A 15076-nucleotide genomic window follows, 5' to 3' on the forward strand; every position below is an offset into this window, starting at 1 on the left:
ACCGGCCAGGCAGAGACAGCAAGGGCGGTTTGTTGCTCCAGAGCCTTTCCGTTCACCTTCCCACTCCTGGGCCAGACTACACTCAATCATATGACCCACTGAAGAGATGAGTCTTCAGTAAAGACTTAAAGGTTGAGACCGAGTTTGCGTCTCTGACATGGGTAGGCAGACCGTTCCATAAAAATGGAGCTCTATAGGAGAAAGCCCTGCCTCCAGCTGTTTGCTTAGAAATTCTAGGGACAATTAGGAGGCCTGCGTCTTGTGACCGTAGCGTACGTGTAGGTATGTACGGCAGGACCAAATTAGAGAGATAGGTAGGAGCAAGCCCATGTAATGCTTTGTAGGTTAGCAGTAAAACCTTGAAATCAGCCCTTGCTTTGACAGGAAGCCAGTGTAGGGAGGCTAGCACTGGAGTAATATGATACAATTTTTTGGTTCTAGTCAGGATTCTAGCAGCCGTATTTAGCACTAACTGAAGTTTATTTAGTGCTTTATCCGGGTAGCCGGAAAGTAGAGCATTGCAGTAGCCTAACCTAGAAGTGACAAAAGCATGGATTAATTTTTGGACAGAAAGTTTCTGATTTTTGCAATGTTACGTAGATGGAAAAAAAGCTGTCCTTGAAATGGTCTTGATATGTTCTTCAAAAGAGAGATCAGGGTCCACCATCTTCAGATTAGCCTTAACGTCGGTAGCCCTGCCCCCTGGTAAATAGTATATGATTGCTGGATGATTCGTTTTAATTCTAATACTGCGGGTAATGGAGTCGCCGATGACTAGAGTTTTCAATTTGTCAGAGCTAATGGTGGGAAGCTTCGGCGTCTCAGACCCCGTAACGGGAGGAGTAGAGACCAGAGAAGACTCGGCTTCTGACTCCGACTCGCTGCTTAATGGGGAAAACCGGTTTAAAGTTTCTGTCGGCTGAATGAGCGACACCGGTTGAGCGTTCCTACAGCATTTCCTTCCAGAACCCGTGAGAAAGTTGTCCGGCTGCGGGGACTGTGCCAGGGGATGTATACTAACCTCAAACAGTCACACTCCAAACTCCACTATGGCCAAGACCAAAGAGCTGTCAAAGGACACCAGAAACAAAATTGTAGACCTGCACCAGGCTGGGAAGACTGAATCTGCAATAGGTAAGCAGCTTGGTTTGAAGAAATCAACTGTGGGAGTAATTATTAGGAAATGGAAGACATACAAGACCAAATCTCCCTCGATCTGGGGCTCCATGCAAGATCTCACCCCGTGGGGTCAAAAATCCCAGAACCACACGGGGGGATCTAGTGAATGACCTGCAGAGAGCTGGGACCAAAGTAACAAAGCCTACCATCAGTAACACACTACGCCGCCAGGGACTCAAATCCTGCAGTGCCAGACGTGTCCCCCTGCTTAAGCCAGTACATGTCCAGGCCCGTCTGAAGTTTGCTAGAGAGCATTTGGATGATCCAGAAGAAGATTGGGAGAATGTCATATGGTCAGATGAAACCAAAATATTACTTTTTGGTAAAAACTCAACTCGTCGTGTTTGGAGGACAATGAATGCTGAGTTGCATCCAAAGAACACCATACCTACTGTGAAGCATGGGGGTGGAAACATGCTTTGGGGCTGTTTTTCTGCAAAGGGACCAGGACGACTGACGAAAGGAAAGAATGAACGGGGCCATATATCGTGAGATTTTGAGTGAAAACCTCCTTCCATCAGCAAGGGCATTGAAGATGAAATGTGGCTGGGTCTTTCAGCATGACAATGATCCCAAACACACCGCCCAGGCAACGAAGGAGTGGCTTCGTAAGAAGCATTTCGAGGTCCTGGAGTGGCCTAGCCAGTCTCCAGATCTCAACCCCATAGAAAATCTTTAGAGGGAGTTGAAAGTCCGTGTTGCCCAGCAACAGCCCCAAAACATCACTGCTCTAGAGGAGATCTGTATGGAGGAATGGGCCAAAATACCAGCAACAGTGTGTGAAAACCTTGTGAAGACTTACAGAAAACGTTTGACCTCTGTCATTGCCAACAAAGGGTATATAACAAAGTATTGAGAAACTTTTGTTATTGGCCAAATACTTATTTTCCACCATAATTTGCAAATAAATTCATTAAAAATCCTACAATGTGATTTTCTGGATTTTTTTTTTCTCATTTTGTCTGCCATAGTTGAAGTGTACCTATGATGAAAATTACAGGCCTCTCTCATCTTTTTAAGTGGGAGAACTTGCACAATTTGTGACTGACTAAATACTTTTTTGCCCCACTGTATGTAAAAAATAAGTTACAAACAATGCGAGAAAACAAGCACAGTTGGTTTGGAGCCCGTAAAATGGCAGCTATCCCCTCCGGCGACATTATGTAAAATACCAGTTTAAAGTTTAAAATACTACATTAAAGTCCCATCCAAAAGACGGCACCTTACACAGGGCGATATCCCCAATCACTACCCAGAGGTATTGGAATACATTTTTTTAGACCAGAGGAAAGAGTGCCTCTTACTGGCCCTCCACTTCCAGCAGCATCTGGGACCGACCAGGACATACCCTGCTTAGCTTCAGAGGCAAGTCAGCAGTGGAATGCAGGGTGGTATGCTGCTGGTAGGCCTACGGTGCATCCGGAAAGTATTCAGACCCCTTGACTTTTTCAACATTTTGTTAGGTTACAGTGTTGTTCTAAAAATGGATTAAATACAACATTTTTCCTCATCAATCTATACACAACACCCCATAATGACTAAAGTGAAAACAGGTTGTAATTTATTTTTGCAAATGTACACTACCGGTCAAAAGTTTTACAACTCATTCAAGGGATTTTCTTTATTTTTACTATTTTCTAAATTGTAGAATAATAGTGAAGACATCAAAACTATGACATAACACATGTAGTAACCAAAAAAGTGTTAAAGTTAATTTGTGGATTTTCTTTCCTTCTTAATGCATTTGAGCCAATCAGTTGTGTTGTGTTGTGATAAGGTAAGGGGGCGGGGGGGGTATACAGAAGATAGCCCTATTTGGTAAAATACTAAGTCCATATTATGGCAAGAACAGCTCAAATAAGCAAAGAGAAACAACAGTCCATCATTACTTTAAGACATGAAGGTCAGTCAATACAGAAAGTTTCAAGAACTTTGAAAGTTTCTTCAAGTGCAGTCGCAAAAACCATCAAGCGCTATGATGAAACTAGCTCTCATGAGGACTGCCACAGGAAAGGAAGACCCAGAGTGACCTCTGCTGCAGAGGATAAGTTCATTAGAGTTAACAGCATCTGAAATTGCAGCCCAAATAAATGCTTCACAGAGTTCAAGTAACATACATCTCAACATCAACTGTTCTGAGGAGACGGAGTGAATCAGGCCTTCATGGTCGAATTGCTGCAAAGAAACCACTACTAAAGGACACCAATAAGAAGAGGAGACTCACCTGCATGAAGAAACGTGAGCAATGGACATGAATTAGATCGGTGGAAATTTGTCCTCTGGTCTGGAGTCCAAATTGGATTTTTAATTTTTTTTTGGTTTCAACTGCCGTGTCATTGTGAGACGCGGTGTGGGTGAACGGATGATCTCTGCGCGTGTATTTTTCACCGTAAAGCATGGAGGAGGAGGTGTTATGATGTATGTTATGATATGTTATGTATGTTATGATGTGATTTATTTAGAAATCAAGGCACACTTAACCAGCATGGCTACCACAGCATTCTGCAGTGATACACCATCCCATCGGGTTTGCGCTTAGTGGGACTACCATTTGTTTTTCAAAAGGACAATGACCCATCACACCTCCATGCTGTGTAAGGGATATTTTACCAAGAAGGAGCGTGATGGAGTGCTGCATCAGATGACCTGGCCTCAACAATCACCCGACCTCAACCAAATTGAGATGGTTTGGGATGAGTCGGACCACAGAGTGAAGGAAAAGCATCCAACAAGTGCTCAGCATATGTGGGAACTCATTCAAGACTGTTGGAAAAACATTCCAGGTGAAGCTGGTTAAGAGTGTGCAAAGCTGTCATCAAGGCAAAATGAGGGTATTTGAAGAATCTCAAAAATAAAATATATTTTGAGTTAATTAACTTTTTGGGTTATGATTCCCTATGTGTTATTTCATAGTTTTGATGTCTTCGTTATTATTCTACACACATTCAAAACAACGCAGGAGTGGCTTCGGGACAAGTGTCTGAATGCTGATGAGAGAGGAGAGGATAGGCAGAGGGGAGAAGAGGCAGAGTGGGGGAGAAAAAGGGGAGAAATAGAGGCAGGGGAGGGGGAGAGGGCAGATGAGAGGAGAGGGCAGGAGGGGAGGGGAGAGGCAGAGGAGAGGCAGATGAAGGGAGGGGAGAGGCAGAGGAGAGGCAGATGAAAGGAGAGTCAGATGAAAGGAGAGGCAGAGGGAGGAGAGGCAGGGAGAGGCAGAGGAGAGAGAGGAGGGGAGAGCAGAGGGAAGGAGAGAAGAGAGGAGAGGAGAACAGGGGAGTGGAGAGGGGGAGAGGCAGATGAGGAGAGGGGGAGAGGCAGATGAGGAGAAGGAGGGGAGAGGCAGATGAAGGGAGAGGGGCAGATGAAAAGAGGCAGAGGAGGGAGGAGAGGAAGGGAGAGGCAAAAGAGAGAGAGTGGAGGAGAGGAGAGAAGGGGGAGGAGAAGAGAGAGGAGAACAGGGGAGTGGAGAGGTAGAGGAGGAGGCAGAGGGGATGAGGAGAGGCAGAGGGGAGAGGGGAGGAGGACAGGGGAGTAGAGCGGGAGGTGGGGGGAGTGGCAGAGCAGAGGAGTGGAGGAGAGGGGAAGGGAGAGGCAGAGGAGAGTGGGAGGAGAGGAGAGAGTGACAGAGAGCTTTGCCAACAGTGCCATACCAACTCCATCCCTCTCTCACCTCCTCCATCTCGACAGACTCAGCTCTGTCCTGTTCCTCATGCTCCCATGTTGTTATTCTGTTTCTGCTGTGCCATTGAGGACCAGGACACCAAGCTGTGAGTGTTATTAACAGGTGTGTGTGGGGGGGTTTCAGGTATGCCAGCCTGTATTTCTGCTGTGCCATAGAGAACCAGGACAACGAGCTGATCACACTAGAGATCATCCACAGATATGTGGAACTACTGGATAAGTACTTTGGCAGTGTACGTATCCATCTATTCTCTACTCTTTATTCTCTACTCCCTATTTCCTACTCCCTACTCCCTATTTCCTATTCCCTACTCTCTATTCCCTACTCTCTATTCCCTACTCCCTACTCTCTATTCTCTATTCCCTATTCCCTACTCCCTATTTACTACGCCCTACTCCCTACTCCCTACTCCCTATACCCTACTCCCTATTCCCTACTCTCTATTCCCTACTCCCTACTCTCTATTCCCTACTCCCTACTCTCTATTCCCTACTCTCTACTCCCTATTCCCTACTCTCTATTCCCTACTCTCTATTCCCTACTCTCTACTCTCTATTCCCTACTCCCTACTCTCTATTCCCTACTCTACTCCCTATTCCCTACTCTCTACTCCCTATTCCCTACTCTCTATTCCCTACTCCCTACTTTATATTCCCTACTCTCTATTCCCTACTCCCTACGCTCTATTCCCTACTCTCTACTCCCTATTCCCTACTCTCTATTCCCTACTCTCTATTCCCTACTCTCTACTCTCTATTCCCTACTCCCTACTCTCTATTCCCTACTCCCTACTCTCTATTCCCTACTCTACTCCCTATTCCCTACTCTCTACTCCCTATTCCCTACTCTCTATTCCCTACTCCCTACTTTATATTCCCTACTCTCTATTCCCTACTCCCTACTCTCTATTCCCTACTCTCTACTCTCTATTCCCTACTCTCTATTCCCTACTCTCTATTCCCTACTCTCTACTCTCTATTCCCTACTCCCTACTCTCTATTCCCTACTCTACTCCCTATTCCCTACTCTCTACTCCCTATTCCCTACTCTCTATTCCCTACTCCCTACTTTATATTCCCTACTCTCTATTCCCTACTCCCTACTCTCTATTCCCTACTCTCTATTCCCTACTCCCTACTCTCTATTCCCTACTCTATTTCCTATTCCCTACTCCCTATTTACTACGCCCTACTCCCTACTCTCTATTCCCTACTCTCTATTCCCTACTCCCTACTCTCTATTCCCTACTCTATTCCCTATTCCCTACCCTCTATTCCCTACTCCCTACTCTCTATTCCCTACTCTCTACTCTCTATTCCCTACTCTCTACTCCCTATTCCCTACTCTCTACTCCCTATTCTCTACTCTCTACTCCCTATTCCCTACTCTCTATTCCCTACGCTCTATTCCCTACTCTCTACTCTCTATTCCCTATTCCATATTCCCTACTCCCTACTCTCTATTACTTACTCTCTATTACCTACTCTCTATTACCTACTCTCTATTCCCTATTCAATATTCCCTACTCCCTACTCTCTATTCCCTACTCCCTACTCTCTATTCCCTATTCCCTACTCTCTATTCCCTACTCTCTATTCCCTACTCTCTATTCCCTACTCCCTATGCTCTATTCCCTATTCCCTACTCTCTACTACCTACTCTCTATTACCTACTCTCTATTCCCTATTCTCTTTTCCCTACTCCCTACTCTCTAATGATTATAAAAGTGATTCTGATCCAACCATTAATGCATACATTGTTGTGCCCCTGGCCTGAGAGGATGGAAGTTTAATATGTAGCTAGATGTAGAAGGCTAATGTCAACTAGCTAACGTGGCCCATGAAAGGAAGTTAGGCTAGCGAGGACTGTATGACAGTCACAGACCGTTTTGTCAACATTGGCGTATCTAGGGTTATGTTAGTCAACATTTTTCTTCAACACACATTTATACATTTGACATTTTAGTTATTTAGTGGATGCCCAGAGCCACTTGCAGACTGAGTGCACACGTTCGTACCGGTCCCCCGTGGAAAAGTGGAGGCAGCTCCTGTTTTCTTTGCGACTTGTGGTAACTTTACGTAGTTCTAAATCAATAGTTGTTTAGTTGTCTGAAAATGTGGGAAACATTACCTTGCTTCACCATGCTGTCATTTTTTATTAAGGTATCTTTGACAAATGGGTACTTTTTCCACCACTGTGTGTGTGTGTGTGTGCTCTAGGTGTGTGAGCTGGACATCATATTTAACTTTGAGAAGGCCTACTTCATCCTGGATGAGTTCTTGCTGGGAGGAGAGGCTCAGGACACGTCTAAGAAGAATGTACTAAAGGCTATAGAACAAGCTGACCTACTGCAGGAGGTAAAATACCTCACTGACCCCAAGACCGGGACCTCTCTAATCTACGATAACCCAGACATCTCTCTCTCGCTCACTCTTTCACTACTGCCTTGTTCTCTATGCTATGATTTACAGAATGTAGACTTTCAGATCCATCTCTTCCCAGGTACAGTCCATTAACCCTGCAGGAGCCAGACCACCATAGCCTTTAGCATCAGACCCGGGGTACATAGCCTTTAGCATCAGACCCAGGGTACATAGCCTTTAGCATCAGACCCAGGGTACATGGTCTTTAGCATCAGACCCAGGGTACATAGCCTTTAGCATCAGACCCAGGGTACATGGTCTTTAGCATCAGACCCAGGGTACATAGCCTTTAGCATCAGACCAAGGGTACATAGCCTTTAGCATCAGACCCAGGCTACATGGCCTCTAGCATCAGACCCAGGGTACATAGTCTTTAGCATCAGACCCAGGGTACATAGCCTTTAGCATCAGACCCAGGCTACATGGCCTCTAGCATCAGACCCAGGGTACATAGTCTTTAGCATCAGACCCAGGGTACATAGTCTTTAGCATCAGACCCAGGGTACATGACCTTCATATTTACTGGATTGGTTCAACAGTGCAGAAGAGAACCGCCCCCGACAGTTTTTTTTTCTCTCTGCTCAGTTGACCACTGAGAAACCTCTCTGATTGGCAGGTTGTGTGTTTGTAGATCCAGAATGAGGACTGGGGAGGTTTACCTAATGAGGAGATCTTATAGCAGACTGGAGTACTTCCCCTTTACACCAGGTCCTGCTGGGTAAATACCATGGTGCAATGTGTTCCGAGTGGAGTGTTGTATGACAGATAGTCAGCCAGTCATTTAGCATGGTGTGAACCAGCCAGCCAGTTGGTCAGTCAGTCAGTCTGCATGGTGTTCAGAGTGGAGTGTTGTATGACTGATACAGTCAGCCAGTCATTTAGCATGGTGTGAACCAGCCAGCCGGTCAGTTCCTCTACATGGTGTGATCCAGCCAGTCAGTTACTCTGCATGGTGTGAACTAGCCAGCCAGCATGGTGTGAACCAGCCAGTCAGTTACTCTGCATGGTGTGAACCAGCCAGTCAGTCAGTCAGCATGGTGTGAACCAGCCAGTCAATCATCAGTCTGCATGTTATGAATCAGCCAGTCAGTCATCAGTCTGCATCGTGTGAACCAGCAAGCCAGTCAGCTTGGTGTAAGCCAGCCAATCAGTCAGTCAGTCTGCATGGAGTGAACCAACCAGTCAGTCAGTATGATGTGAACCAGCCAGTCAGTCAGCCAGCATGGTTTGAACCAGCCAGTCAGTCAGCATGATGTGAATCAGTCAGTCAGTAGTCAGTATGGTGTGAACCAGCCAGCCAGTCAGTCAGTCACCAGTCTGCATGGTGTGAACCAGTCAGCATGGTGTGAACCAAGCAGCCAGTCAGTGTCATCATTCTGCATGGTGTGAACCAGCCAGCCAGTCAGAATGTGTGAACCAGCCAGTATGGTGTAAACCAGTCAGTCAATCACTCTGCATGGTGTTCAGTGTGCTGTATTCGGTGACTGCATGTAGCATACTGTTTACCTTGTAATGCTATGGGGAAAGTAGATGGCAACAGCCAGTCAGTCATCATCGGACATGAACCCAAACTGGACGGGTTTTGGCCATGTCTGAGTATCTAAGTGTTCAGCAGGGGGCATATTTCAGAGGAGGGGAGAAAACATTCCAGTGAAATGAGAATGGGGGCTTAGGTCGCTAGGAGTAGTGTATGCCATATGGTAGCGCATGATGCACTAATTAATATGGAGGAAGGAAGGCATACCTCAGGGCTTATGATGAAACTATTTTAATGAAACTGTGGAGCAGCTCAGTGGTATTGTAGAGTAAGCGACCACAACGCTTTGTTAAAATACTGGCGTCTGAGCCGATTCTAAATACACACTCAGCACTACATGAATAAGGAAAGTTTCTCTTTGTATACTGATTGGATAAGGAAAGTTTCTCTCTGTATACTGATTGGATAAGGAACGTTTCTCTCTGTATACTGATTGGATAAGAAAAGTTTCTCTCTGTATACTGATTGGATAAGGAACGTTTCTCTTTGTATACTGATTGGATAAGGAACGTTTCTCTCTGTATACTGATTGGATAAGAAAAGTTTCTCTCTGTATACTGATTGGATAAGGAACGTTTCTCTTTGTATACTGATTGGATAAGGAACGTTTCTCTCTGTATTCTGAATGGATAAGAAAAGTTTCTCTCTGTATACTGATTGGATAAGGTTTAAGGGGCGGCAGGGTGGCCTAGTGGTTAGAGCGTCGGACGAGTAACCGAAAGGTTGCAGGTACAAACCTGTCGTTCTGCCCCTGAACAGGCAGTTAACCCACTGTTCCTAGGCCGTCATTGTAAATAAGAATTTGTTCTAACTGACTTGCCTAGTTAAATAAAGGTTTTTAAAAAAGGGAGCTCTGCTTACCATGCATACAGGTTCTTAAAGTTTGGGTTGAGTGACAAAATAAGAGGTCAACAGCAGGTTGCCAGTTTTATTTTCTCCTTTTCCACCGCTATTCAAAACCTCAGACTTCTCTTAAGACTGGTCAAAGGAGAAGAAGCACACGGGAGGACACAATGAAATATACAAACGAACAAAAACAGATTTCGGTGCAGGGTCGAGGGAAGCGCGACTAGGGCGGAAATTTTGCCAGCCGGTGATTGTCAAGAAAATAACTGCCGGTCTCAAGGTAATTGACCGTTACTGAACATAAACACATTTAGCATCATCTCCTGGCTTCCACACCTTTGGAACATTTAAAAAATACTACTAAATCCATGTGATATAGTCTACACCATCACAATAAATCCATGTAATATAGTCTACACCATCACAATAAATCCATGTAATATAATCTACCAACACCATCACAATAAATCCATGTAATATAATCTACCAACACCATCACAATAAATCCATGTAATATAGTCTACACCATCACAATAAATCCATGTGATATAGTCTACACCATCACAATAAATCCATGTGATATAGTCTACACCATCACAATAAATCCATGTGATAGTCTACACCATCACAATAAATCCATGTGATATAGTCTACACCATCACAATAAATCCATGTAATATAGTCTACACCATCACAATAAATCCATGTAATATAATCTACCAACACCATCACAATAAATCCATGTAATATAATCTACCAACACCATCACAATAAATCCATGTAATATAGTCTACACCATCACAATAAATCCATGTGATATAGTCTACACCATCACAATAAATCCATGTGATATAGTCTACACCATCACAATAAATCCATGTGATAGTCTACACCATCATAATAAATCCATGTAATATAATCTACCTACACCATCACAATAAATCCATGTGATATAGTCTACACCATCATAATAAATCCATGTGATATAGTCTACACCATCATAATAAATCCATGTAATATAGTCTACACCATCACAATAAATCCATGTGATATAGTCTACAACATCACAATAAATCCATGTGATATAGTCTACACCATCACAATAAATCCATGTGATATAGTCTACACCATCACAATAAATCCATGTGATAGTCTACACCATCATAATAAATCCATGTAATATAATCTACCTACACCATCACAATAAATCCATGTGATATAGTCTACACCATCATAATAAATCCATGTGATATAGTCTACACCATCATAATAAATCCATGTAATATAGTCTACACCATCACAATAAATCCATGTGATATAGTCTACACCATCACAATAAATCCATGTGATATAGTCTACACCATCACAATAAATCCATGTGATATAGTCTACACCATCACAATAAATCCATGTGATATAGTCTACACCATCACAATAAATCCATGTAATATAATCTACCTACACCGTCACAATAAATCCATGTGATATAGTCTACACCATCACAATAAATCCATGTAATATAATCTACCTACACCATCACAATAAATCCATGTAATATAATCTACCTACACCATCACAATAAATCCATGTGATATAGTCTACACCATCACAATAAATCCATGTAATATAATCTACCTACACCATCACAATAAATCCATGTAATATAATCTACCTACACCATCACAATAAATCCATGTAATATAATCTACCTACACCATCACAATAAATCCATGTAATATAATCTACCTACACCATCACAATAAATCCATGTAATATAATCTACCTACACCATCACAATAAATCCATGTAATATAATCTACACCATCACAATACATTTATGTAATATAGCCTACACCATCACAATAAATCCATGTAATATAGTCTACCTACACCATCACAATAAATCCATATAAGTCTACACCATCACAATAAATCCATGTGATATAGTCTACACCATCACAATAAATCCATGTGATATAGTCTACACCATCACAATAAATCCATGTAATATAGTCTACCTACACCATCACAATAAATCCATGTAATATAGCCTACACCATCACAATAAATCCATGTAATATAGTCTACCTACACCATCACAATAAATCCATGTGATATAGTCTACACCATCACAGTAAATCCATGTAATATAGTCTACCTACACCACCACAATAAATCCATGTAATATAGTCTACACCATCACAATAAATCCATGTAATATAGTCTACACCATCACAATAAATCCATGTAATATAGTCTACACCATCACAATAAATCCATGTAATATAGTCTACCTACACCACCACAATAAATCCATGTAATATAGTCTACCTACACCACCACAATAAATCCATGTGATATAGTCTACACATCACAATAAATCCATGTAATATAGTCTACACCATCACAATAAATCCATGTAATATAGTCTACCTACACCACCACAATAAATCCATGTAATATAGTCTACACCATCACAATAAATCCATGTAATATAGTCTACACCATCACAATAAATCCATGTAATATAGTCTACACCATCACAATAAAAGCATGTAATATAGTCTACACCATCACAATAAATCCATGTAATATAGTCTACACCATCACAATAAATCCATGTAATATAGTCTACACCATCACAATAAATCACAATAAATCACAATAAATGAAGAAAATGTTGTCTATTTCAGAAGAACAGAATAGCATACTCTTAATTGTCTTATGTTAGGGCCTGATGTGTCTTTAACAAAGAAACAGGTCCTCCTATATGCTTCATGTAGAGTTATTCATGTAACTTTAGTTGTTCTACAAATGTTGGGCTATAAATGTTTTGATATTTAATATATTGTAAGGCTACATGATGAGACTCTAATGATGATTTGAAAAAAGTTGCTTGAAAGGCCTGAGTTCTGCTTAGTTTTCTGCGCTGGCTGTAAACACTTCATCAGTCTCTCATTCACAATGAGACAAGAACTTGATAATGCCTCGAATTTCCCGGCAACATCCCCTTTGTGTGGCTGTAATGCCCCCCTCCCCCAAAAAACATACTTGTGAGAGATGATACATCCCAAATTAATACAACCACTAGCATCCCAAAAACTTTTTTCAGCAATGAGTTTGACGCAACAGATCAGAACGTTTAACTTAAAATGTTATTAAACTATTAGGCTATTTCTTCACATTATAATTGCAGCAATACGCACACCCCAAAAGAGCTATATGCGCTCACAGCAGTAGGCTATTATGTTCCAAAATGCAATACATTTGCTCAAACACCATTCTCAAAAGTCACCGCTAATGCGAATATGCATCTAATGCTTTTATTACAAAGGGGCATTTTTATGGTGAAAATGATCTTCCCCAAACTTGAAACTCAGGTTGTTGTCCTGGCACCACACGGCCAGGTCTCTGACCTCCTCCTGTCAAATCAAATGTATTTATAAAGCCCTTACACCAGCTGATATCTCAAAGTGCTGTACAGAAACCCAGCCTAAAACCCCAAAGAGCAAGCAATGCAGGTGTAGATGCACGGTGGCTAGGAAATACTCCCTAGAAAGGCCAGAACCTAGGAAGAAACCTAGAGGAACCAGGCTATGAGGGGTGGCCAGTCCTCTTTGGGCTGTGCCAGGTGGAGATTATAACAGAACATGGCCAAGATGTTCAAATGTTCATAGATGACCAGCAGGGTCAAATAATAATAATCACAGTGGTTGTCGAGGGTGCAACAGGTCAGCACCTCAGGAGTAAATGTCAGTTGGGTTTTCATAGACGATCATTCGGAGTATCTCTACCGCTCCTGCTGTCTCTAGAGAGTTGAAAACAGCAGGTCTGGGACAGATAGCACGTCTGGTGAACAGGTCACGACGTTGCCGGTGTCTCGACATTGTCGGTGATCAGGCCTACCACTGTGTCATCTGAAAGTGTAATGATGGTGTTGGAGTCGTGCCTGGCCGTGAAGCTATGAGTGAACAAGGAGTACAGGAGGGGAATGATCCCCAAAGATCCATCACATCTCACAAAAACATTTTCAACATACATCTGTAAAATGATAGTCTAGAAACTAAAGTTGTCTTCCTCTCAGGCTTCCATGTCTTCTCCCTGGACCTCCTCAATGTCCACCTCTTGAACAGACTCTGAGGCCTCATCTTCACTGTCCCTTTCCAACCTTCTTGAGTTTGGCTCGTTGTCAGGCTCAAAAAGCCTCAAATTTGCTCAGATGACCAGCAATGTTTCAACCCTTGTATTGGTCAGCCTGTTGCGTGCTTTGGTGTGTGTGTTCCCAAACAAGGACCAGTTGCGCTCTGAGGTGGCTGATGTTGGTGGGATTTGGAGGATGATGGAGGCAACAGGGGAAAGAGCCTCAGATCCACAAAGTCCCTTCCACCAGGTGGCCGATGAGATATGTTGGCACAACTGCCATATTGCATCTCCATCCCAAAGCCCTTGCTTGGAAGTGTACTTCGCCAGACTGCCAAGAACCTTGCCCTCATCCAGGCCAAGGTGGGGAGACACGGTAGTGATGACCCCATAGGCCTTGTTGATCTCTGCACCAGACAGGATGCTCTTGCCATCATACTTGGGATCCAACATGTACGCTGCGGTGTGTATGGGCTTTAGGCAGAAGTCTTCATGCTTTTTGATGTATTTCAGAACTGCAGTTTCCTCTGCTTGGAGCAACAGTGAAGTGGGCAGGGCAGTATGGATTTATTATCTCACATCTGCAAGCAGAGTTTGAACATCAGACAGGATGGCATTGTCTCCCTCAATCCGTGCAATGGCTACTGCTATAGGTTTCAGGAGTTTCAGGCTGCTTACCCCTCTCTCCAAAATACATCATCCAGCAGGATCCTCTTGATGGGGCTGTCCATATTGGCAGACTGTGATATGGCCATTTCTTGGAGAGACTCCTTTCCCTCCAGGAGACTGTTAAACATGATGACAACACCACCCCAATGGGTGTTGCTGGGCAGCTTCAATGTGGTGATCTTATTCTTCTCACTTTTCTTGGTGAGGTAGATTGATGACCATTCACATACCTAGCCATTTCCTTGGCTCTCTTGTAGAGTGTATCCATTGTATCAGTGCCATGATGTCCTTGAGGAGCAGACTCAATGCATGAGCAGCACAGCCAATGGATGTGATGTGAGGGTAGGACTCCTCCCACTTTAGACCAAGCAGCCTTCATGTTCGCAGCATTGTCTGTCACCAGTGCAAATACCTTCTGTGGTCCAAGGTCATTGATGACTGCCTACAGCTTATCTGTAATGTAGATATCGGTTTGTCTGTTGTCCCTTGTGTCTGTGCTCTTGTAGAATACTCGTTGAGGGGTGGAGATGATGTAGTTAAGTATTCCTTACCCACGGACATTAGACCACCCATCAGGGATGATTGCAATACAATCTGCTT

At 43.2% G+C, this 15076-nt stretch overlaps 1 protein-coding gene across 1 annotated transcript in view; it reads left to right on the forward strand.

Moving 5' to 3' along the window:
* LOC121845457 (AP-1 complex subunit sigma-2-like) overlaps positions 1 to 15076 on the forward strand; it is a 34323-nt gene that overhangs the window by 15495 nt on the left and 3752 nt on the right. Inside the window, exons 3-4 of the mRNA XM_042316881.1 lie at positions 4985 to 5093; positions 7081 to 7218. Of these exons, the coding sequence (XP_042172815.1) occupies positions 4985 to 5093; positions 7081 to 7218 (247 nt within the window). The remainder of the gene's footprint in view (positions 1 to 4984; positions 5094 to 7080; positions 7219 to 15076) is intronic.

This window comes from Oncorhynchus tshawytscha, unplaced genomic scaffold, assembly GCF_018296145.1.
Source record: "Oncorhynchus tshawytscha isolate Ot180627B unplaced genomic scaffold, Otsh_v2.0 Un_contig_2559_pilon_pilon, whole genome shotgun sequence".
Taxonomy (NCBI): Eukaryota; Metazoa; Chordata; class Actinopteri; order Salmoniformes; family Salmonidae; genus Oncorhynchus; species Oncorhynchus tshawytscha.